Raw genomic sequence first — 24,550 nt, 5'->3', positions numbered from 1 at the left:
TTTGTGTTTGTTTGCTTGCTTGCAGTAATAGTCTGTTAATCAGTGAGTAACAGCATGACAGTTATTTCAGTACAGTTTATAAATTGGAAGACACCATCCCGGTTTACACAAAGAATTGCAAACATTCATTTAAGAAGGTCGCTGATATTTCTTTATTGTGATAATTACACAAAGATGAAACTGTAAGAATAAGTGTTACAGCTTTGTGACAGATAAATCCACAATAGTATAATCAAATTATCTTCCCCAATTATTTTCAATAAACACATTTTCTTTGCCTATCATCATGGCAGTCTAGCAAATCAGTCAATCAATTCCATGTGAATGCTGTTTGCGTAACTGTCCATCCATTTATTATTTAAAGCATTTTATCTCTTTTTAAAGTTATTTAATTTCCAGGTGTATAAATTTTGTCAGTGTCAGAGACAGTAAAATGAAATGGTGAACTGATTACCTTGTTGTCATTAAGAATAGACGGTTGAGCTGAAACATTACTAATTTATTATCAAGGTGTCAAGGTGACTTATTTATATTTATGCAACACAGGACGAAATAAAACGTCTAATCCCTTCATGCTACGCACATAAAGAACATGCACAAAATTAAATTTAAAATAGAATACATATACATATATACACACACACAACTTTTTATTTTCCGGGAAATAATTCTATAGGGCTTAATCTGTTGTAAACAAAACAAAATAAAAATATATATTACAAAAACACTCTTTACATATATCATTTAAATCCAATGTACAGCAACATTTTATAAACAAATAGCAATGTAAATATACATGTAAATCATGAATTAGCTCATACTGTAAGTATGTTTTACAGGGTAAATAAATTGCTTTTGCGAGAAATAGTTTTGGGAGAAGGGTAAGTAAAAAAGCCAAAGGATATATTTAATAGGAAAATGAAAATTACAGACACAATATATTTGGATTTATTAATTTATATTAGAATATTATTAAATAGATTAGTGCTAAAATACAGTATAGAGAACAAGACCAAAATAAATTATATATTTTATATTTAATCTATACAAAAAAATGAGATTTAAACTCATCATATGACGAGCCATCAGAGCCGCCCTCTCATTGGCTGAGCGTGTCCCATGCGTGTTGTGGTAAACAAAATTCGTGGTGCGTGTGCATGCGTAGAAGTGGTAATGGAGGATAGTGATCTACTCACTGGGGGCTTAGTTAGCAAGCTGTCTTCTTTCTCTATTCTTCACAACTGCTCTTTTTATTGATTACGAGGTATTTACAACGCAAAGGACCAACGTCTGAATCAACCGAGAGGAGGTGGTAAGTGTTTGCATGTCGAGTTTATTTACGGCCGTCCGACAATTTTAGCTTCTTAACTCACAATGCTAATCTGGTGGCTAAACTACCCGGACAGCTAATGTAGATGGTAGCCGTTGGGTGTCGTCTAATTCCTGGATTAGATATAACTGAGTTAGCGAATGATAGTTTCACTGTTTGTGGTTCCTGCGAAACTTGACCCAGACAATTGGTGAACGACGGTTTTGGGAATATAGTAGTAATAATTTTACAACTTACTACTGTTTCTGAGGACGTTAATGCTAGCTTCCTTTAAGTTTGCTAACGGCACACTATGCGAATGAACGGGATAGGATACAACCAAGCTATGACAGCGTCTGTAACGCAGGAAATAGACCAATCCCATCACGGTGTAAACGTGAACTAGCTTAGCTAGCTGTCTTGGGATTATTACTCTCTCTGCAGGGACATGAAAACAAGATGACAAGTTAACTCTCATCAATTTTCATTGACACGTATATGAATAGAAGTAAATGGTACGTGATTACTAGTGAAAACATCTATACTGCTATCAGACTAGCTAATGCTATGCTATGTGTCATTGCATATTCGTTATGTGAATTAGCGTATGTTTCTTTAGCAAGTTAGCAGACGAGCTAATGTTAGTTGACTGGTCTTCCACAGTGAGGCTGAATTAAAGAGACGCGGGTTTAACCAATCAGAGGAGGTTATGGTTCTCCTCAGCCCCGTCCAGACTCGCCTGAGCTCCGCTATAGTGAACATGCAAACACGTATCTAGACATGTGTCATGCTTTCCTCACTATTCACAGCCACCGATATTACGTGTATGAAATAGCAGGAGTAATCTAATTTGCAATGTCAACAATGAAAGATAAAGATGCACTGAGCATTTGTTAAGTACTAATACTGCAGTAATCAGTTTGGGAAGTTCTGGAAAATAAATGTGTCACAATAAACAATATATGAACATGGCTACTTACAAAAGTAATTATTTTAATCCTTCAACTATAGATATTTTTGCAGGTGTGTAATTAAGCTCTAGAGATGCGGACCAGAAATGCAGAGCAAAGGATTCAGGATCAGCAACCAGTTAACCAGGGCTGCAACTAACCGCTATTTTCATATACAGTTAATCAGTTGATTCTTTTCTTGATTAATCAATTAATAGTTGCTTTGTTTTAAAATGTAGGAAAATGATGAAATGTTGATCAGCATATTCCAAAATATAAGATGATGTTCAAATGTCTTGTTTTACTCACAGCTTGAAGACACAGTTTACTGTAAAAGAGCAGTAAAGACACCAGAAAATATTCATATTTAAGAACGTGAAATCTGAGAATTTTCTTATTTCTTAAAAGTTATTCAGACTGATTAATTGGTTATCAAAACAGTTGGTGATTAATTTATTAATCAATTAATAATAATCAGTTAATTGTTGCAGCACTTTTGTGTTATCTTATGTTAAATTGCCTTTTTTTTGTATTGTTTTTAGAGAAGTCACATTTGGGCCACCAAAAGTGTATCACCAAATTTAGAGGTTTGATGGCCTGTGGGACCAGTGCTCAAAAATATCCATCCCTGCCTCTGACCTAACTAAATCGAACTGACATCTTTATTACAACAAAAACAAAGAACAGTTCTGACTCTTCAAATGTTCGTTCATTTCATGTAGTGAAATACATCAAAAACCTCACAAATATACTTTGGTTTTTATAGAACATTTTGCCTGAGAATTCAAATTATACGCTTTGACATAATCTTTCAAATCAGATATTTATCGGCTGTAGGCCTACATGGTATTTATGCATTCTTAGAAATATATTACATCATAAAATCACCATTTCTCCATTTGCAATCCACAGGAGGTGCCATTTACCTTTGGGATGGCGTCAGACGCAGCTTCCCAAAACCATGGTTCCAAGGGGATCATGACTTTTTACCCCACTGCTGAGGAATTCAAGAACTTCAGCCGCTACATTGCATATATGGAGTCCCAGGGGGCTCACAGAGCAGGCCTGGCTAAAGTAAGTACTGAGACACTGTTCACACAAACCACATTTACAGCCATTGTAGTGTTAATGGCTCATCATATTTAAAAGGAGCAAAACAGTTAATGATTAACACCTATCTTTTCTCTTAAGCTGGTTAGACAAACTGTTTTTTAAGTTCCTTCACTCAGAAAAAGAAATGTATTAATACCTCCAAACTTTTGCTGGTGAATGAATAATCTTGATATCTAACAGTGTTAAAACAAATTAGCTCACTGTCCACTTTGCTTTTCCAAGATTGTCCCACCAAAGGAATGGAAGCCCAGAGGCTCATACGACAGTATCGACGATCTGGTGATACCTGCACCCATTCAGCAGGTGGTGACAGGCCAGTCGGGCCTTTTCACGCAATACAACATCCAGAAGAAGGCCATGACCGTCAGAGAGTTCCGCAAGATGGCCAACAGTGACAAGTGAGAAGTGCAGAATTAAAAAAAAAATGTTCATCTCCAATTGAATACCATCACTCGTCTTTTTTACCTTTTGATGCTAATGCTCGTTTGTGGTTTTGGGAGTAATTAACTACTGTTAATGTCTTTTGTAGGTTCTGTAGTCCACATTATGATGATTTTGAGGAGCTGGAAAGGAAGTACTGGAAGAATGTCACTTTTAACCCTCCCATATATGGGGCAGATGTGAATGGAACTCTGTATGACCCTGTGAGTTGACACGAACATTCACCATTACTGATCATAACGGTGTTTATAACCACTTCAAGTCTAATCTTTTGATCTTGTATTATCTGCTGTACTTCTGCAGGAAGTCAAAGAGTGGAACATTTGCCATCTGGACACCATTTTGGATACCGTTGAACGTGACAGTGGCATCACTATTGAGGGCGTTAATACGCCCTACTTGTACTTTGGCATGTGGAAGACCACCTTTGCGTGGCACACTGAGGACATGGACCTGTACAGCATCAACTACCTGCACTTTGGAGAGCCTAAATCATGGTAAAGACACAAACTATCCTTTATATAAATATATAAAGATATAATTGTTATATTCATCTAAAAATGTTTTCATATTGATTCCCCACTGCCGTTTGAAACCCAGAGGAAACAAGGTTGTTATTTTCATGCCAAAAAGGCTGGCTTCTTGTTTCATGTTGGTTACACCATGGCATTGACGGAGGACAGGGATCATTTTCCAGAATGCTTAGTTGAGAAAATAATGTTGAATAGTGAGTTGAAAAGTTTCCCCATGACTCTTTTTCCGTGGAGTAGTGCAACTTCATCTAACAACACTTTACATAATTTATAATAGGGTTGGGCAGTATGTTAAAAAATTAGTAATTGGCCACTGTCTGCCAAGCAACTGGCGATTGCCAATATACTCGTGCAGGTGCTTTGACATGTACAAACTTTCAATTCTTTTGTGAAGCTTTCATTGTATGAAGGTGGCTTTTGTATCTCACAGTTTACTATGACTAAGAAGACTTATTTGATTGTGTGCAGGTACTGTGTTCCTCCAGAGCACGGGAAAAGACTGGAGCGTTTGGCCAAAGGTAAGAGATAAGTGGAATATTCTCTGTAAATTTATATGTTAATATAACGTTAGCTATCACTGACTCTAACATCTATCTGCTCTCTCTTCTTTTAGGGTTCTTTCCTGGCAGCTCCCAGAATTGTGAGGCCTTTTTGAGGCACAAGATGACTCTCATCTCTCCTTCCATACTGAAGAAGTATGGTATTCCATTTGATAAGGTATGTGTTTAATTGTATTTCATACCCACAGTAACAAGCCAAATGTGCAAACTGCCATTACTAAGATTTATTATCTGTCCTTAAGATTACTCAGGAGGCGGGTGAGTTCATGGTAACTTTCCCCTACGCCTATCATGCTGGTTTCAACCACGGTTTCAACTGTGCGGAATCCACCAACTTTGCCACGGAGAGATGGATTGAGTACGGCAAGCAAGCAGTTTTGGTGAGGACCGCCAAATTACAACATAGAAAACCATACTCAGATTTTTTTCTTGATATTAAGAATGTAAACATACATTAATATAATCAACCACATGTTTATAGATGTGCATGCAACCTGTAACATCTAGAATTTGAATCAAGGCGTTTTCTGTTTCTTTCAGTGCTCATGCCGTAAAGACATGGTGAAGATTTCCATGGACGTGTTTGTGAGGAAATTCCAGCCAGATCGCTATGAACGGTGGCTGGCAGGACGAGATGTGGCACCCATTGATCACTCGCGGCCCACTCCAGAGGCTAAGGAGTTCCTGGGGGATTCCTTCAATGACCTCATCAGCAACAGTAACGGAAGCTTCACGGAGAGCTGTGGGGAGGACGGAGAGAGGAAGAGGTGGGTCATGTTCATCTAAGTATGTAATGTGTGCGTGTGTGTGCGTGCATGTTTTTATTTAAATGTTTTATATTAGGAAATGTTTAATGTTAGCGTGATTTAGTACTCCTGAGGGAACAACTTTGGTCATGACAGTCTGGGAAATTACTGGGTCGTCATATGACTGGAGACAGTCATTCCCCTGACATTGTGTGCAGCCTTTGTTGCTTATGTGTTGCATCAGTGCAACCGGATTGGCTTAACTAACCAACTTTGGCAAAGCAGTTAAAAGAATATACACAAGACCTCTGGTAGATTGAATCAGTTGTTAGCAGAAATTCTAATATATTTCCTTTAGGTTTACAACAACACTGAGGAGATGCTCTTATCCAAATCAATTCAGAGGTTAAAACTTTGACAGCAGTCATAAATTTCCTGTAAATAGCTTGTCATAAAAAACAAACTCAGACTTGAGCTCCATCAGCTGTTTTTATTTTCCCACAAAAATATATATTAGTGTGTATTTAATGTAAACTTAATATTTGACTACATGTATCAAGAGTCTACTTATTCTGTAGAATGGGTGCTCATTCAAAGCAGTGTACATTAAAGCTATATTCAGTTAAAAGAGCCGTAAACTCTGTTAGAAAATATCTACAATGTACAGTTGCTAAGTGCTGGATGCTGTCAGATTAAGGACCCACTTACAGCAGAGCAAATCAGTACTAATTACTCTAGACAAAACAATAATGACAGGCTCCTCACTGTTGCACATGAAGGCTGCTCACTACAACCAGTCTTTTCCTTTTGCCACCAAAAAGCTCCATTAGAATAGTTTAAGTTCCCTGCTAAAGGTCTCTCGAATGATTGTACACTCATTTTTAAAGTTTTAGTTTTGTACTGAATTCTGTGGGATGAAAGGCGTCTGTTGTCAATTGTTGTGTCTCTGTTTGTTAAACCCTCAGTGCTACACAGAGGATAGAGACCAAGAGACACAGAGTGTGTCTGGAGGTTCCTGAGGAGGTTGTTCCAAAAGAAGAAGATGATGATGAAGACATGGAGCTGTATGGGAAGCGTCCCAGGCTGAGCCTCATACCTCCACGTATCATGTCTCAAGATGGCAAGAGAAATAAAGGTACTGTCATCATCTGTGCGGTATCGTACCAGCTTCCTGTCAGGCAGATAAGATGACAGATTTCCTGTCAGATGTGCATTTTTTACACTCCTTTTCTGATCAGAGACTGATTTTATTTGCAGGTCCACCAAAGTTGGTCGTCACACCAACCAAGCTCACTCTGTTGGATCCGTTTCACCGCGGCTTGGCCCAAAGTAACAGTGATGTTGGCCGCGCCCCTCATTACACCAAGACTCGTGCCCCTGCCATCTCGTCTCAGTCCCAGCCTAGAAACGGACACCTGTCTGTTTCAGCGGCGCCGACGTGGACGGAAGCCACCGCTCAGCCCGCCCGCAAAATGGGGGTGGCCAGCCTGCTCTTCCACAGGACTCTGAGCCCCAAAGACACTCTTCAAGTGCACAGCTACACTCTGGAGAAGCAGCAGCAGCCTCACACCCAGCTGCAGGTGCACAGCTACGCCAGAGAGCACCAACCCCGTCATCTCCAGCACAAGACCTGTACACCACCATCACACACGCAGGTCCAGTCATCGTCTCAGGCACCGAGCTGTGAGAGAACCGAGCCACAGCCAGAAACCAAGATTGTTCTTACCAAAGTAGCGCCAAATCAATCAGAAGTGCAGAGTCGTGTGGAGCAGGACCAAAAGGAGGAGAAGCCTAAAATGCCAGTGCCTGTTGTGGCTCAAGTTGAAGTGGTGAAGCCTGAGGTTGAGCCCACAAGCAACCCTGCTTCTTCTCCGATTCAAACGCAACCCAGAGAGGAGTGCAACACAGTGATGGAGGCCCCCAAGAACAGCAAGCGGAAGGTCTGTTTTTTTTTTTTTTCGTTTGTTGTATTGTTTTTTTAATAGAAATGCAGTGACATAAAACTCATACCAATGATCAGAGTTTCTTCAGGTGTTTAAAAAGTCTAAAATCCAATAATCTGAATTTTAGGCCATAAAATGTCTGAAAAGTGATTTCGACAAGCCTTAAAAATTGGATTAATTGGTGTACAGTTTTTTCGCCAATATGGACATGAAATAGGTCTTATATAACATTCATAATGGTCTTCATTTTAACTTGTTGAAACCTATAGAAACCCTGAAGATGCAACAGGTGAAATGTGGTGTTAAAATGCTGTCATTGTTGGCTCTCTGTACACTCTGGCACATGCATGTCTATGCTGCATGCATTATCTTTTCTGTCAGCTTAACACCAGATTATCCAAAATCGCTTGTCATCACTCCTGAACAAATATAAACTTCTTAAGTTTATATTTAGCGCTTATAAACACATGTGTCTTTGCTTCGTAATGCTGTTCTGCACTGAAGTAAAACGCAGCAGCAAGACTGTTTGGTGGCTCTGTACTGGTGCATTTTCCTTGCATGTTGTTTGCATACTAATTTCTTTTACTGCATTTTCACCTGGTATTATAATGTGATCTATATCCAGACTCGTTATCCATATAGTAAACGATCTGATCATGCCTTTGCATTTACACTTGGTATTGTTAATGCGTTTAGTTATCCTCATTGACATCAAATCTCTGTCCTCCAGAGCAAAATCTGCGTGTGAGTAATTTGAGATGGCGGAAAGTTTACAAAAGCTCAACGATAAATACTATGTGCTGGACAGAAAAGGAAGTCTGCATATTGCACTATGAAATCCCATTTAAATTTCTTATATACGTCATCATCTGATGTCTCAGGCGCTGAAGAAGGGCTGTGCATAATAATAACTGTTTATTGGAGCATTATCCAGATTTCTTTTCGTTTTATTTCCTAATTTAAGGTGGTGCCAAAATCAGTGCCAGACTCCCTTAAGAAAATCTGAGTTTTGTGAGTTGTGAAGTTTGGGGAAAGTTGTGTGGTTCATAAAATATCTGAAAATGGTAAAAAATGTTGATCATTGTGTCCCAAAGCCCAAAATGATGTCTTCAAATGTCTTGTTTTGTCCACAACCCAAAGATATTCAGTTCACTGTCATACAGGAATTAAGAAACCAGAAAATATTCACATTTAAGAAGCTGGAATCACAGAATTTTTACTTTACGATTATCAGAATCACTGGTGATTAATTGAGAAGTTGACAACTAAGCAGCTCTATATGACATATTTCTTAAACATTTGTCCCCTCTTGTAAATTTGGCAAATGTCTTACATTAAGTTATCCCTTTCTTTGTAGGAAATATTTGTGTCAGTTTGTCCCAGTGTTTTGCAGTACCAGCACACAGACGACTCTGTGACTGATAAATGATATGCTTTGTTAACAGCAGATCAGCTGCACACACAGATATTTCTTACCGTATATCATTCATTTTCCATCCCAGTATTGCTTTCCTTTTTGCACACAGTTCTATTGCATCACAGATCTTTTGGTGCTTTCATTGCACGAAACAGACAATCAGTAATCAGAGGCATGTCTGTTTTAGCTTTCTCACTTTCTGAATCTGAACACAATCTATATTGTATGTTAGTTTAAAACTATCTGTATCAATGCTATGTTGTGTACGGATGCCAGCACATTATACGGATTGTGTTTACACATAAATGTACTGAAGATCTGAACACAATGCGAGCCAGGTGACCTCCAGATGTGGTCAGGCAGGTCTGATCACATTCTGGTCACGGCGCATGTGGTTTTCTGATCTGAATGACACGTCCAGATAGAGATCACATTTTAATACCAGGTGTAAATGGGGTGTTTGAGCTTTGCGGTATTACAAATTCTACTAACAGAACAATCCTTGGAGATCTCTCTGGTGGCAGAATACACTTTAATATCATCCATTATTCTGCCATGAATGTAAATGTTATTCATGCTGTCCAAACTACAGAGTAACCAATGCCCCCTTGCGGATAGTGGCATTGTCATCCTGAAAGACACCATTCCTGTCAGGAAACCAATGCCTGATGAGATGAAGGTGATCGCTCACAATCATCATGTAAGTAGTTACCAGCTGCGACCAAATCCTCAAAAGGATCAATGGACACAATGCTTATCTGGAAATGTGTGCACACCAGTACAGAGCTCCCAGTATGCCTCGTGATTAGGAGAACTTTTGGCAACAGATGTCATTATGTTTGTTGCTGTTTAACCGGCCATATTACCGGTTCTGAAGTTTTGCCTTGCTTTACACTTCCTCCTCCAGCAGGTGGCAGAAGAGCAGTCATACTGCAAGTCCATTGTGAAGAAGCAACAGCAGCAGGAACAGCTCCGTAAGCTGCCCCGCCATCACCCTCTGTTCAGAGAGGTGCACAGTGACGACGGTACGCAGTTATTTACTTCATCTGCATAATATAGAAGTATGGTGTGGTGCAATTTTGCCAAACGCTAAATTCCCAAATGCCCTACATCCCACCATCCTGTCTGCAGACATGTATGTAGATACGGAGGTGGAGCAGGAGGAGAAAGAGGATTGGGCGAAGCCGCTCACCCAGCTGTGGCAGTGTCGGCCATATAACCCTCGGGCAGAGAGAGAGTACAACAAGAGCATGGGCCAGCAGGCTCCCTACTGCTCCATCTGCTTGCTCTTCCACACTTACCATCAGGTGACAACCACAAGCTTTCATGAAGTTCTGTTAGTCAGTGTTCCTGTTAGCCTTACTTTGAATTTTGAGAGGACATTCAGAGCTTTTAGTGTATCACCATCAGCATCTAAACAAATCAACCTTTGGAGCAGACCCACTGTTAAGGCATTTCAGAGAAAATACTGTTTCCCCAAAAATATTTTTCAGCTCTGGTGTATGTGCTAAATACAAAAACCCTAAACAGATGAGACGCGCGTTATTACACACTCACACAGTCGGCTTCAGTTCGATTGCGCAGCAGGCAGTCAGTTTATATTTATATTTTCGTTAAGAGTGATCACAAGGAGATGATGACTTAATAAACTGCATTGATTGTGCAGAGATAAACTGTGTAATCTGTGACCTTTTCACAGAATTAGCACATCATGAACACAGTGTGCATGATTCACTGCTGCACTTTATCTCACTTGGCTTGAAGAAAAATTTCACCAATTTTGCTGCACTAAGAAACACCATTAGAACATTAGATATCTGATTGTCCCTCATGTTAGTTGTTTGTCTTTTTAAATGGCCCCATGCTCATGTTATGACATTTTGGAACAAATGAATGGATATTTGATGTTATTTTGGACATAAAGAAGATTCTTTTTGGCATTATTGCCCACTAGGCCTGTACATTTATAGAGGAAACACTGAAATATCATGATGGACTGTGTAGTGCGATGGTCCGTGTCTGGACTTTAGAACCAAGAACAGAAAATAAAATATTTTGGATGATTTCTTATTTTTGATATCAAAGCTCAAGTCAAAAACTGAAGTGTTCTAATTCATGCTTTGCTTAGGATTATGGGTTTTATTGATCAGTTTTGTTACAATATCTGTTAAAGAGACAACAATAATATGCCTTTTGATTTTTAAAGTCACTAGTAATTATATGCATATTATCAATAAAGGTCTGTGTACTGATTTAACACAACAGCCAATTTTACTGAGGATTGGAATGTGTGAAATAATGTGCTAACTTTTCTCTTCTTTTCCTTCTCAAGACCGAGTCCAGTAATGGCAGTTCCAGCGTGATGCTGGTGAACCGTCCAGGGGGCCGTCAGTGGTCCAAGCCGCTCATCCCTGAAATGTGTTTCAACACCCAAAGTAACAAGATGAACGACAGCGGGGAGGGACAGCTGTCTAACCCGAATCTAGCCGAGGACGGGACCAGCCGGCTGGTCAGCTGTGCTCAGTGCTGCGTCCGCGTACATACCAGTAAGTGATGAACAGCTTTCTGAAGTACGCATAGGTGGGAATATCGTGGGTACTTTAAAAGTAATATGTAATATATGTCATGTACAATACATTCAGATTCTTTAAACCACTGCTCTATGATTATTGTTTAAACTACTTTATACACAGTTCATGTGTCTTTTCCAAAAGGTTTACTTTGGTGCAGCCTGGCCTGGTCTTTTTATAGTCTGATCAGTTCTTGTTGACTTTTTTAATATGAAATCATTGGCAAGACACACACACACACACACACACACACACACACACACACACACACACACACACACACACACACACACACACATCTAGAAATACTTTGTAGCTGTAGGGTCACAATTAAGCACTTAAACTGCACACTGCTGTCATTCTCTGTTCCTCTTTTTATTTCTTGTAAACAGTGTTTTAACTACAGATGGTCTTCCTTATCTGTGATGATGAAATGTTCACAGACAACTTTTGTCATCATAGAATAACAAGTACGCGGAATGAAACCACAGGGTGCCGCATTTATTTAATTTTTTAAGTTTTTCCTCTTAAATAACGAGCCAAACATCACTAACAGCCACCCTGTGAAATGGAGCCTGTGAGAAGTGAATGTGTGCCATGTTCTTTTCTGTTCCTGTTCAGGTTGCTATGGCGTGTCCGGGGACGAAGCAGAGCTGGACGACTGGCTGTGCGCCCGCTGTGAGGCTGATGCCATCACAGAGGTTAGTCTTTTGGACTACCTTTAGCAGATAGTCATTATTTCATTATTTCAATTCAAATCATTTAAATTGGTCATCATATTGATAACAGGCGTACCCAAAAAATTCAGCAGCAGAGGTGTTGCATCTCTGTACCTGGGCGCCGGTATTACAGAACATTTGATGACTGTTCGTTAATATCAGGAATCCAGTGTCACAGATTATGATCAACAATAAGCACAGTGAGAAAACTGGTTGCAAAAGGTTCCTCTGCCAATGTTTGTTTCTTTTTTTAATCTGTAAAAAATATTTTCCTGGTGATAAAATTTCCATGCAGGTGTTAGCTCTTCTGATTAAACGTGCCAAACGGTGAAAACAGTTGGTCCGCAAACAGCTCAGAGCGAAAACCGCATGGTGCAACATTAAGGGTTTAATAATGAAGACGCAGCTGTAGTCACAGCTCACTTCCTCAGATGACAGAGCAGCCAGCCGTTGACAGCCACTGTCACGAGCATTTAATAACGTAAGATAAACCCTAGTGATGCATGCAGGGAAATTACAATAAGCATGAATGAAGTGAATTGCAGCTGAAACCTCTGTGGCACATTTGCGAGCAGCACGATGGTGTCTTTGTTTTACTGCAGCTTTGTTAAAGTTAGCTTGTACCGATCTAACAGTGTAAGACAGTTGACAACCACAGCAGCCCTCGTTCTTGACACCCTTACATAAACTTGGCTCTCCATGATACTGCTTCCTTTGTTCTGAGACAGTGAGAGTGTTCCCTTCCTTTGTGTGTTATTGTTTGGAGGATTTGTTTTCTCAAATTTTTTTTTTTGGTTAAATTTATCTTTCAAGTTTCCTTTGCTTTCAGCATTCCTGTCTGCTCAGAACAATAGACTGTTGTGAAATATTCAGGGAATGTGGCCCAGCTTTGGCACACGCACCTTTCGACCACCAGTGGGCAATGCTTCACTATATAGTTGACTGTGACACCTCAATGAACTTTGGCTTCATACTGTTTTTGTTTTAAGATTTGTGTGATTTCATTTTCCTGCAGCACATAAAGAATTTCTATATGTTTTATAGAAATATTAGAACAACTAATGCCACAGATTTTCTCAAAGGAGTTCATCACCTCATGTTATCAACATGGCTAAGAACTACCACTGTGCTCAGGATGTCCCCATCAAATAGTTTTTTTCTCTCTGGTTCTCTTTTTAAGCATTTCCTGTGATATTTTGAATATTTCCCTGCAATATCTGTGAAGAAAGGTGTGTCAGACTTGAACTGTTTTGACAGGAAGGTTTGAACAGAATGTAGAACACCATTTGATGATAGTGATAATAATAATAATTCTAAGTTTATTTATATAGCACCCTTAAAAACAGGGTTTAGAAAGTGCTTTGACAGATGGAGCAAGAGGCGACAGGAGTCAGGCCAAACAAAAGCAAAACAAAAGGTAAAAGAAAAGCATAGAAGAAGACTGAACAATAAGAGATAATAACAATAAATAAACACTTTTTAAAATAATATAATGATATATGAAAGTTTAATGCTGTTTTCAGTGGACAGATGTGAGCTGTCACAGATAAAGAGACAAGGTCTGTTTGTTTTTCACTCTGGGTCAGTTCCTATGCTGCTGCACCTGTTGGCTGCTGTAAATATCTATCAGTGCCACTCTGCGGTTCACTTCCTTGCAGCGCTGCACCTGAGGAACGGTTTTTAAGAAAATGAGGTGAAGCGTTTCTTACAGCTGCCAGACCAGTTGTGCAGCTGCTTATAACCATCAGCAACAGGTTAGGCTTTATCTGTCTATGTGACACAGAAGAGGGTGACAGTTATTCCCAGTATAAATAATAAACAACAGAACATCACATATCCAAACATCAGAATTCAGATATGATATAGATAAGAGTCCGTCTGGAAAATAACACATTGTTGTGTGTTTCTACCTCCAGGACTGCTGTCTGTGTTCCTTAAGAGGCGGAGCTCTGCAGAGGGCCAACAACGACAAGTAAGTAAAACCAGCGGACAGTGGTGCTGCCGCCACCAGATCTGCTCCCTGATTTTAGAGGAGTGAAATTTTCAAATGGAAACTCCCATTCAGCCATTAACAAAAAAAGACGTGACGTAGGTTTCATCGCTGATTCCCTCCCCTCCCTCTGCCTAAAGGGGTTTATATGTAGCAGCATTATCATGCAGAACCCTACATCAGCTTACGTGAGGAAGCATTTTTACAGAGGCTTGGGAAAATACCATTTTGATGCCACAACATGAATACTTCTGCCAAAATACTCTGATTGAATGCATAAAAAGTACACAAAAGCCACAGAGTGATTTAAAAAAAAAAAAAAGCTGGTTGCAACAATCCGACCAGTGCATGACGTGTGTAGGCTGTGGGTTGATGGGAATGGGACGGCGTGGGAGTCATCCTCTTAGTATTGAGAGGGGACAAGAGTATTTTTGTGGGAGCTGGATGGGACAGGAGTGAAGATCTACTCCTGTGTCATCCTCCACTACCCAGCATTCACTCCTCTTTGACCGCATTAACTCTGTTTCCTCAGTCTGTTACTGCTGACATCCATCCTGTGGATCGAGCCCTTCGAGCTAAATGGGCTTTTGAAATCCACACATGCGCGGCGCACACACGCATACGCAGTGCGCCACACACACACATTCCCTGTACATGTGTGTGCACAGTCATTGCACTCACGCAGCCTGTGGTTACACTTTATCACTCAGTGTAGGATGCAGTAAGTGAATGTCAGTTGAAATGACAGGAAATGCCTGTAGACAGACTCAACATTTTCCTACCAGACATCTTCACGGAAAGCTTTAGATAGAGGGGGAGCTTCTTGTGTTCTTATTGTTCAGAATAATTCACTATATTGCATATATTTGTTGGTATCATTGCTATGAATACATCACTATGGGCGGCACTATAGATATATAGTGTAGTTGGTATATATTACCTTTTTTGATGTGGAATACTTTGAGTCTGTCCAAATATCATATATTTGATTGTATAGTGGCTACGACCACTTCCTGTGGGTGTTGGTTAAAACATGAAATGCCACGAAGAAGTAACCCATCATATGGGTTTAAATCACCTCTGGATGGTTATTTTAAACCACACAGCTGTTTGGTTTCAGCTCTAGTCTTTAAACAAAAGTTCCCTTAACTGCAAGTTGGTAGTTGCGTTTTCTGAGCTTTCATCTTCATCTCATGGTCTTCCTCAGCAGCTTCATTTGCAGAGATTGTCTTCTCCATACCTCAGTGTCGATCTATCATGGTGATCAGAGGTTACGTTAGACTTTTTTGATGGACACAGTCATAAGAATTCAGTCATAATCTTGTCATGACCTGTTGTTTTCACTTTGTAATGATAATGAGACACAACCTGTTTAATAGAATTAAATTTTCATAAACAACTCGGTTACAGCAGATGCCGAACAGAAGTACAGATAATGCATTTATAAGCATATGAGCAGACACCAACTGTGTAGTCACTTTTCATGTCAACAGTGGAGGTCTGCTGACAACACAGAGCTTCTGCTGGCTGTTAAACAGTTTCAGCCACTAACTTTTCCCTCATCCTCCACTGTATTACTCTTTTTTCATCTTGTTTTTCAACCAGTGTCACCACCTTAACAACTTTCTCCCTAATCTAAATCCAAATCTAGCGACTTATTCAGACCATCAGAGAAAACCGCAGCATTAGATGGCACCACACATTCAGTAATGTTTAATTATTGAGCTGGTATAATCAAATTTCCAACATATCTAGGGACGTTGCACCTCGGACGTTGAACTGTTTGTCCTGACTCTACTTCTTGTTTGCCTTTCTCACAGGTGGGTTCATGTGCTGTGTGCCATCACTGTGCTGGAAGCTCGCTTTGTCAACATCACTGAGCGAGGGCCTGTTGACCTCTCTGCAATCCCACTGCCACGGTTCAGACTGGTAAGACTCACTGCTGTCACAGCGGTCTGCTGGATGTTTGGTCCAGCTGCAGCGATGTAGGTTAGGAGAACTGTTTGATTTTTCAAGCAAAAGTGTCAAATATTTGCAGTTTCCAGCTTCTTAAATGTGAGGATTTTCTGCTTTTTTTGATAGTAAACAGGGTTCAAAATGAGCTTTTTTTGTCCACCAGCCAAGTGGCTAGTAAATCTTCAAATCTGTTTTGTTTTTTTGTGTCCGGTGAGTGAAGCAAATCTACCAGACACTTGTATATTTTACCAGCGTTTGGCAGGTGCTGATTGTAGTGTCTGGTAGCAAATGATGCTCTGAGTTTTGGTTGGACAAAAGAACCAATGTGACGCATCAGTTTGAGCTGTGAGAACTTTTCATGTTTTTCATCATTATATAACAATTAATCATGAAGATAATCTGCTGATTTGGATCCTTGGCCATGAAGGGAAAACTTAAAACCTGAATTTGAGCTGTAGTTCCCTCAGTTTTCAATTACTTGTGTATGTAAAATATGAATATTCATTGACATACAGAAAATGTCATATAGTTTAATCTGGTTTCAAGCAGCTGACGTAGGTTTGCTTATCTGACTTGTGTTGTGATGCTTGTGTGATGTACTTGCCGTTATGAGTCAGGTCTATTTTCCCACTGCAAGGTGCTTCTGACCCTTGCCCTGATTGGATTCTTGGTAATACAGAACTGTACTTTGATCGCATCTGTTTGTGGTTCTCACCAGAGACACACATCTCGCCATTGTGGCGCCTATCGTTTGTCCCTAGACGGTTTCACTTCTTATTCTGGCCCCTGGAGGTTTATCAGTAATAGGTGCTGTTTCAGCGGTGTAGCGGAGCTTTGACATTCTCACCACATTTGATTTAAATAAATAAAAAAAGCACACCACCTCAGGTGACTGTTTATTACTCAGAAAATAATGTGAAAAAACCTTTCGTTTTGTGTATGAGTCACGTACAAACTTGACTCACAATAGTTGGCCTTGTCTCCATTGTTAAAGGTCTCGATGTCAAAGGAAACTTTCTCAATGAATCTACTTCTAAATAAGTGCATGTGATGTCAGTATGCCATTAAATTGTCTGAGGGAAGTTGTGTAATTTCCCTCTTAACATATCTGTGTTCCAGTTCGTGTCTGGGTCTGCCTGTGTTTTACTCCCCTTTGATAACTTTTTTTTAAATCTTCCTCCCTCTCATCCTCCTCGCTTGTTTCCTTGCTCCTCCTTTCCTTCCCCCGCACTTCCTTTCCTTGAACCTGCCTCTCATAACTTTTCCTCCTGACCCCCCCCTTTCACGCTTGTGTCTTTGTCACTCTGGCAGAAGTGTGCGTACTGCAGGAAACGGATGAAGAGTCAGGTGAAGGGCTGCTGCGTCCAGTGCTCCCACGGGCGCTGCTCCACGGCGTTCCACCCCACCTGCGCTCAGGCAGCTGGTATCCTCATGCACCCTGACGATTGGCCGTTCGTAGTCTTCATCACCTGCCACAGACACAGAGCGCCTCTCATACCTGAGGTAAAGTACCGAGAACACTGTCAGGTCAGTAGTAATAAAAGTACATACATTTTCTTGTGAAGCTGTGTTTATGTAATATTTTTTATTGGGAGGAGAAAGGGTTAACTGGAATGTTTCTTGTGAGAAGAAACAAAAAGCCAATCATGTGATACACACTCACTTCTTGCTCTGTGTCTAATCTCACTCTTTAGCATGGATTAGCTTGTTTAGCTCAAGATTCTCAAGAATCTGTTTTGAGAACTGGCATGCACTTTGTAGGAAAGTTTATTATGTTTTTAAAAAAAAAAATTTCAGCGCACCTTCACATTGCCTTTGGATTTTCCCCATCATATTTAATTCCACAAAATAATACTGCAAGTAAATACAGCTTACTCAAGGCTGTTCTCAGTTCCTCATTTAAAGAAAGTTCCCCTCCTTGGAATTAGTGTTCAGTTATTTCTACAGAAGGACAGTGATATAATCCGCAGGCCCAAACAGCCTCAGTCAGACACCAAGTCATGTTCAGAAAGGCGTGCCTGTGTTACATGTTTTAAGGGTCAGATACCAGACACTCCTAATATTTTAAAGGAAATTAAAGGTAGAGGGTGGGCGGTACGGCTTGAAATTTATATCATGGTATCATTTTGAGAATAGACGTTAACGGTATTTATCATTTTCGTTCGGATGGACTGCAACAGTAGGGCCAGACTTACAAACACCCATTGGCTGTTGCTGTGTCAAAATGAATCAGCGCGGATGCAAATATCAAGTCACACTGAAGGCGCCACCTAAAAACTGTGCAGCAAGCAGAGCAGCAGCTGCTGCATACATGTGCTTTTGCATCCCCACTTGATCACACTGTACAACTTCACTATTTTCAGCCATTGTGGTTTTAAATCGGTGTATCAGAACTGCTGGAGAATCACATACGATGTACCAACTACTTTATTTATTGTGTTCTGGAAGAACTCTGGCTGGTTTTCAATCATTCTGCTGCAGTTGCATCTGTAATGTGTTCATTAGTTTAGTATAATCACAGGGTGGTACACTCTTAAGCACCAAACAGGAAGCAGCAAACCAGGTAGTTACCTTGGTAATGGACCAAAAAAAAAAACCTCCTCAAACACCTTCGATAAATGGTACATTAAGAGTGTTATGAGTCGATGTAATTCGGCTTGTATCTGATCCACCAACCAGCACATATTTTAATGTGAAATGGTAATTTTTGCCTCTCATTCCCACGGTCTCCTCTCACTAAAATGGCGCAGCTAACCATTGGAGGCCGGTAGCAAATGGAGTCAACAAATTGTTTAGTTTGTACAGAAATACAGTTTATCTTTATGGATTATATTGATGTTGAATTGACAAGAACAATGTCGACAGATGATGCCTTTGGTTAACAGATTATAGAACAATTAAAATATGTTCTCTTTCAAAGATATGAGTCAAAGATATGAGTATTGTTCTTAGAACTTTTTTGACTCAAATGCAGCTAAACATGTGATATGCAAGGCTGATACAGTACATTTGAACAACAAATATTACTAGGACCACTACAGAAAAATGCATTTAATATCCAGGAATTCACATTCCAGTCCAGCCATATTCTAGATTTCGATCTACTCTTACTCACAGCGTGTCAGCAGCTCAACTGTACTCCGCCTCATTTCAGAAGAAAGCAGGATGGCCTCTCAGCTTTTCCTGATGATTAACTGGCGCAGGCTGATGAAGATAAATTCCAGGACGAATTTAGGACAACTTGTTTTTGGTCAAGCGAAGGGAGGGCTCTAGTCAAAATTCTGGTTTGCTTTTAACTCTCCACCCCCTAGTCAGAGGTTTTCTTGATTACACCATAAGGTTATAATGCCGTTATAATGCATTTACTCCCACTGCTCTATTGTCTAGTGAGTCATTTTTACTGTTGAGGCTTTTCAGGACAGTTTTGTCATTTGTTTTTCAGAATGTGACTCGTTGGTATAATTTCCATTCACATTTCAAGTTAAATATAAGATCATCGTATCATAAGATGGATTAATGCATCTATCTTGGTGCTAAGACGTCTCTGTGTTTGTGGGTAATTGACAGAGGACCTTTGTGAAAAGACTGTCTAATTAGTGCTGGTTTAGTCGGCCATGCAGCACCAAACTAGTTGGACTGTTTTTTTCCCCCAAGCGCTCAAAACTACCTGAGGGATCTTTTCTTTTGTACGTGTTCATGCTGCTTTGATTCGCTAATTGGGAGAGACAGACATCTGTTTGATCCTGTCAGGAGACATGCAGCGACAAAATTACTGTTCACTGAAGGCAGATGAACTCAACTGTGAAGGTTTCTTCCTCTGCTGTCGTGACACCGAGCTATGTGACTACCAGTCTGGGCTTGTCTGTGTCCTCAGTCCTCAGCTGTTACGCTCCAGTGTGTTTCATACCACGAAGCAGAGAACGGTCTAATTTTTTGGGTCCGCGTTCCTGTCCAAGTAGTTTTTCAGTCATTACGGTAGATTACTCGCTGTTATGTTTACAGACGCGTGCTGTTTATTGCACTACAGCCCCTTATCTCTCAGTTAGCGCTGTGCACTGAGAGTTTCTGAGAGTAACGTTCACTTTCTCTCCCCACAGCGTGATAAGACCTCCATGCGTGAGCTGGTGGTCGGCCAGAGGGTGATCTCTAAACACAAAAACGGCCGTTACTACCAGAGCGAGGTGGTGGAACTGACCACGGCCACCTTCTACGAGGTTGTGTTTGACGACGGGTCCTACAGCGACAACCTCTTCCCAGAAGACATCGAGGTTCATAGACTTACTTCCCATCATTAGTTACGCTGTTAAAGGAATAATTTGGATTATTTGAAGCGGGTACTTATCTGCATTAGATGGAAGTCGGCACACTCAACTTGGAGAAGTAGCAGGAGTGCTGGTGTAGGAAGCTAAGCAATGTACTTCCGTTTAAATGTATGCGATATAATAAGGCCGCATGGTATAATCATTCTGTAGCCCTCTGTGCTCAGAGTCCACTGCAGGTCTTCGCTTAGCTTCCTACACCGGTGCTCCTGCTGCTTCTCCACACTGGAGAAGTGGCGTCTGCGATCTGCTGCAGGTAAAACACTGACTATGGATAAAGACTTCACAAAACTCCGCCTCAGATAATTCAAACCATCCCTTAAGTGAAAAGACACTAAATGATGAAGTGCAGTAACACACACAGATAAACTTGTTTGCTTGTTAGTTGCTGAGTTCATCATTCGCTCTCTTTTCAGAACCGGGACTGCGTCCGGCTCGGTCCGCCTGCTGAAGGCGATGCTGTTCAAGTGCGATGGACAGACGGGTTGATATACGGAGCCAAGTTTGTGGCGTCGCACTCCATCCCCATGTACCTGGTAAATCTCCGCCTCCGTCTGTCTCGCAGGCGCTTGCATCTAAAAGGCTTACTCACTTTGGTCAAACCACATCAGAGGATGCTGGGTAATGTTCCTCAACCTCAAAACGTGTGAGATCGGTGTGGTTACAAGGAAAAGTGCTTTATGAATAAATGAGCTTGCTCATCAATAATAAGTGATGTCTTAAAGTGAAATGCTTTTATATGGTTGGCCTAATCATGTAGTTTCCCCTCTAATTATGTTTATTGGTTTGTCAGAGAAAAATAATCATACCACACACCAGCCTGCACATTACTGTTTTACCAGCCAGTTTAACACTCAGGAGAAGCTTAAATTGCCATGTAATAACACAGCAGTGTCTGTGCCAATACATGATGGTGAATGGAATTATCCCACACCTTATATTTTTATTAGAGATACACAGAGATGTCATTATCTGTATCTGTATCTGGATAGAAGACCAGACGTGGGTGTAGTTTATAGTGGAAATCATGTTAAATCAGGCAAATGTCGTATTTTCTAACCCAGTTTTCTCTGGCAATAAAATTGCTGCACCTTCAAAGCATCAAATTGATTTAATATGGACGTACGATTAATTATTAAATATATTTCCACATCCTCATGCTTCACTTTTCATGTCTCTCTTTTTGATTTTCAACTGAACAAACTTTTCTGAACATGTCCTGCATTTGAAGGGAATTTTAAATTTCAGTGGTGCTGCGTTCATGTCTCTTGATCTGTTGTTATTACTGCTAGTTCTACTATTATAATGTACTCTGATAAAAGTAAGTACTAACAGTAGTACTCTTAATGTTGCTGTGTTATATTTTGGAAAGTATTTTTTCCTGAAAAATAACAATGATCTTCAGGTAGAAATTTCTGTTTCCATCATATTATTTGTATTTTCCAGAATAACATATTAGGATTCAGGTGCATCTTAAATGTGTATTAACGGTTTAATTTAATGCATACTTATGTGTGTGTGTCTGTATCTGTGTGTACAATCAGGTGGAGTTTGAGGATGGTTCACAAATCTCTGTGAAGCGAGAAGACATCTACACTCTCGATGAGGATCTGCCCAAACGGGTCAAGTCACGAATGGTAACTTAAGCTCCTTCGTTTTATCAAAACGATCTGAGCCTTTTAAGATATTCTGAATAGTTTATTGTTATTGTTACTAATTTCTGTTCCCGTTGTTTGTTTGTTTCTTCCTCAGTCGGTGGCATCAGACATGCGTTTTGAGCTCTTCTCGCAGAACGACGTCAAACAGAACTCCAAAAGGCAACGGGTCATCAACTCTCGATACAGAGAGGACTACATCGAGCCCGTCATTTACCGAGCCATCATGGAGTGACGTCCATCTCCAGCTGTTCCTCCTCCTCCTCCTCCTCCTCATCATCATCATCATCATCATCATCATCATCATCATCAACTCACCACAGAGAGGCGCAGCTCCAGGCCTCAGTTTCATGGTCTGGCTTCTCTGTTTCCGGCTCCTGCTGATACGATTGACCAAGCCCCTCCCCCTCCCCCTCCTCCTCCTCCTTTTTCTTCCACCGCCTGTCAGGCTACATATTTATAAACTACGGCTGGGACTTTAAATGACTTTTGTGTGCAAAGGAATATTCTTAGACCTCCGTTTCCCATCACACTCTGTAGATTGTTTTCTTCCTCCATTTCATTCATTTTTTTTCTTTCTTTTTCTCAGGAAGAAGCCATCAATCAATTATTAAATCTGAAAAAGGTTGGACTTTCTAACTGGGGCAAGATGTTTGTTTTGTTTTCTCTCTACCACCACATTTAGCATCTATCAAGTAAATACAACTTTACACATCCTGCAATGGACAGTTTTGCTACTTTAGTGATATTTCTTCTATAAATGACCTTTTGCTCATGACTTACAGACTCATGTTATTTTCATATTAATTTATCAGTTTTGCAGTGGTGAAAATGTTGCTTGCGAATGAGGTTTTTTTTTTTTTTTTTAAAGGAAACATTATCTTCAGTTCTGTGGTTAAAACAAAGGCAGAACTGTGAGCTTTGAGCCAATCAGCTGTCGACTTCAATAACAATTTGACTCCTCGATCAGATCCATGGAGAACTGTGCTGAGTTGTAACCCCAAAGAAATGAAATAATATCTCACGGTCACTTTTGGACACATCTCCAGATTGTACTCGTCTCTCCATGCATCGCATCCCATGGTTCATGAGTGTTTCCTCTCATGGGTGTGTCAACGTGCGTCTACTGTGAACATAGGAGAAAACTAGGCATGTTTCGAAGGCCCGCGCCTTACATTTCGAAGGGCCGAGCATACTTTAGTTTTTCTAAAAGCTTAAGGTTTATTATAACTATTGTAATTATTGTTATTATTACACTTTATTTATGCGAGTGCGTTGAGTTTGAGAACAAAGCTATTTTTGTCATGTCCTTTTCACAATCTGTAGAAAACCTCAGATGTATTTATATTTATTATATGGATAGGTTTTCAGACATCCTGTTTTAAAGTTTGAGGCTCACTTTTTCCTGTTATTAGGACTGGAGGGTGTGAACGAATCAGGCGAGTCCCTCTCAAAGCAAAAAGCACTTATTTTTACCTCCTGCCACGGGACATTTGCTATTTTGTAGACACATGGCCTCCACTAAGTTTAGACTTTTTTGTGTGTGTGTTTCTGATAAAAGCTAGCTCTAGAGATGAACATTGTAACCAGGTTATAGTTTGATCCCAAATAAAAAAAAAAAAAAAAAAGTGGTAAGAGGATCATGTTTGAAAGTTTTCTTTCAAGTCGAGTCCTTTGTATGTGCTTTTAAATAGTCTTCTGCAGAAAGTGCACAGACAGGTTTTAGCTTTGCCCATTTACTGGCTTCTGTTGTCTGGTTTCGTTTGGGGTTTTTTTCCCAAGGCAGAATTAAATCTGTTCAATCTTTGTGAACATCAGCCGTTTGAAGAACATCCTGTTTCTTATTCCAAACTCAGTTTACTGTTTCAACAGCTACCACACATTAAAGCAGAGGCAGTATCTCTATTAGAGTCTGTACAGCAGGGCTGTTCGACTTCAGTGGCAAACAGGTCAAATAAGAAAATCACTGTTTGTGGCCAAACAGGAAACTCAATTAATGGCTACAAATGCCTCTCATGTAATGTTAACACAAACCCTTCTTCCAAAAAACTAAAACGGAAAAACTTTGACTCAAAGACAAGATAATATTCAAACTGATTGTTATTATTTTGTGTAGATTAATACACTCATTCTGAATTTGATACCGGTGTCACATTTCAAAAAAAGAGTTGGGACAGGGGCAACAGAGGACTGGGAAAGTGGAACATTCAGAAGGTAAAAAGATTAACTGACAACAGGTGGTATTTTATTATTATTATTATTATTATTATTATTATTATTATTATGTTTGATATAAAAGGGACACTGAAAGTCTCAGTTGTTCACCACT

The 24,550-nt window shown here is 40.0% G+C and overlaps 1 protein-coding gene across 6 annotated transcripts; it reads left to right on the top strand.

Moving 5' to 3' along the window:
- The first annotated feature begins 1,148 nt into the window (after positions 1–1,148).
- Positions 1,149–22,508, top strand: kdm4ab (lysine (K)-specific demethylase 4A, genome duplicate b). 6 transcript variants are annotated; one of them, XM_084731359.1, is made up of 23 exons: positions 1,149–1,312; positions 3,172–3,333; positions 3,595–3,770; positions 3,902–4,020; positions 4,121–4,310; positions 4,815–4,864; positions 4,960–5,063; positions 5,149–5,286; positions 5,447–5,673; positions 6,618–6,787; positions 6,910–7,592; positions 9,605–9,712; positions 9,923–10,037; positions 10,144–10,319; positions 11,345–11,558; positions 12,204–12,283; positions 14,218–14,273; positions 16,112–16,220; positions 17,559–17,750; positions 20,345–20,515; positions 20,983–21,102; positions 22,111–22,203; positions 22,319–22,508. In XM_084731359.1, the coding sequence occupies exons 2-23, from the start codon at positions 3,193–3,195 to the stop codon at positions 22,454–22,456; spliced, it is 3,570 nt and encodes a 1,189-aa protein (XP_084587485.1). In that variant the 5' UTR covers positions 1,149–1,312; positions 3,172–3,192; the 3' UTR covers positions 22,457–22,508. The 6 variants fall into 6 exon arrangements, with proteins under 6 accessions (XP_084587485.1, XP_084587482.1, XP_084587483.1 ...); XM_084731356.1 differs by having other exon boundaries at positions 17,559–17,774; XM_084731357.1 differs by having other exon boundaries at positions 9,920–10,037.
- The last annotated feature ends 2,042 nt before the right edge of the window (positions 22,509–24,550 follow it).

This window comes from Lutjanus erythropterus, chromosome 12 (assembly GCF_056507025.1).
Source record: "Lutjanus erythropterus isolate fLutEry1 chromosome 12, fLutEry1.hap2, whole genome shotgun sequence".
In the NCBI taxonomy this organism is placed as follows: Eukaryota; Metazoa; Chordata; class Actinopteri; order Lutjaniformes; family Lutjanidae; genus Lutjanus; species Lutjanus erythropterus.
This window is presented reverse-complemented; position numbering and strand designations above follow the sequence as displayed.

Bases quoted from the DNA above. Each gene is read 5' to 3' on its own strand.
- kdm4ab (XM_084731355.1), top strand. From the start codon at position 3,193: ATGGCGTCAGACGCAGCTTCCCAAAACCATGGTTCCAAGGGGATCATG. The intron at 6,788-6,909 runs GTACTGTCATCA...TTTTATTTGCAG, and splicing joins AGATGGCAAGAGAAATAAAG to GTCCACCAAAGTTGGTCGTC. The intron at 11,559-12,203 runs GTAAGTGATGAA...GTTCCTGTTCAG, and splicing joins CTGCGTCCGCGTACATACCA to GTTGCTATGGCGTGTCCGGG.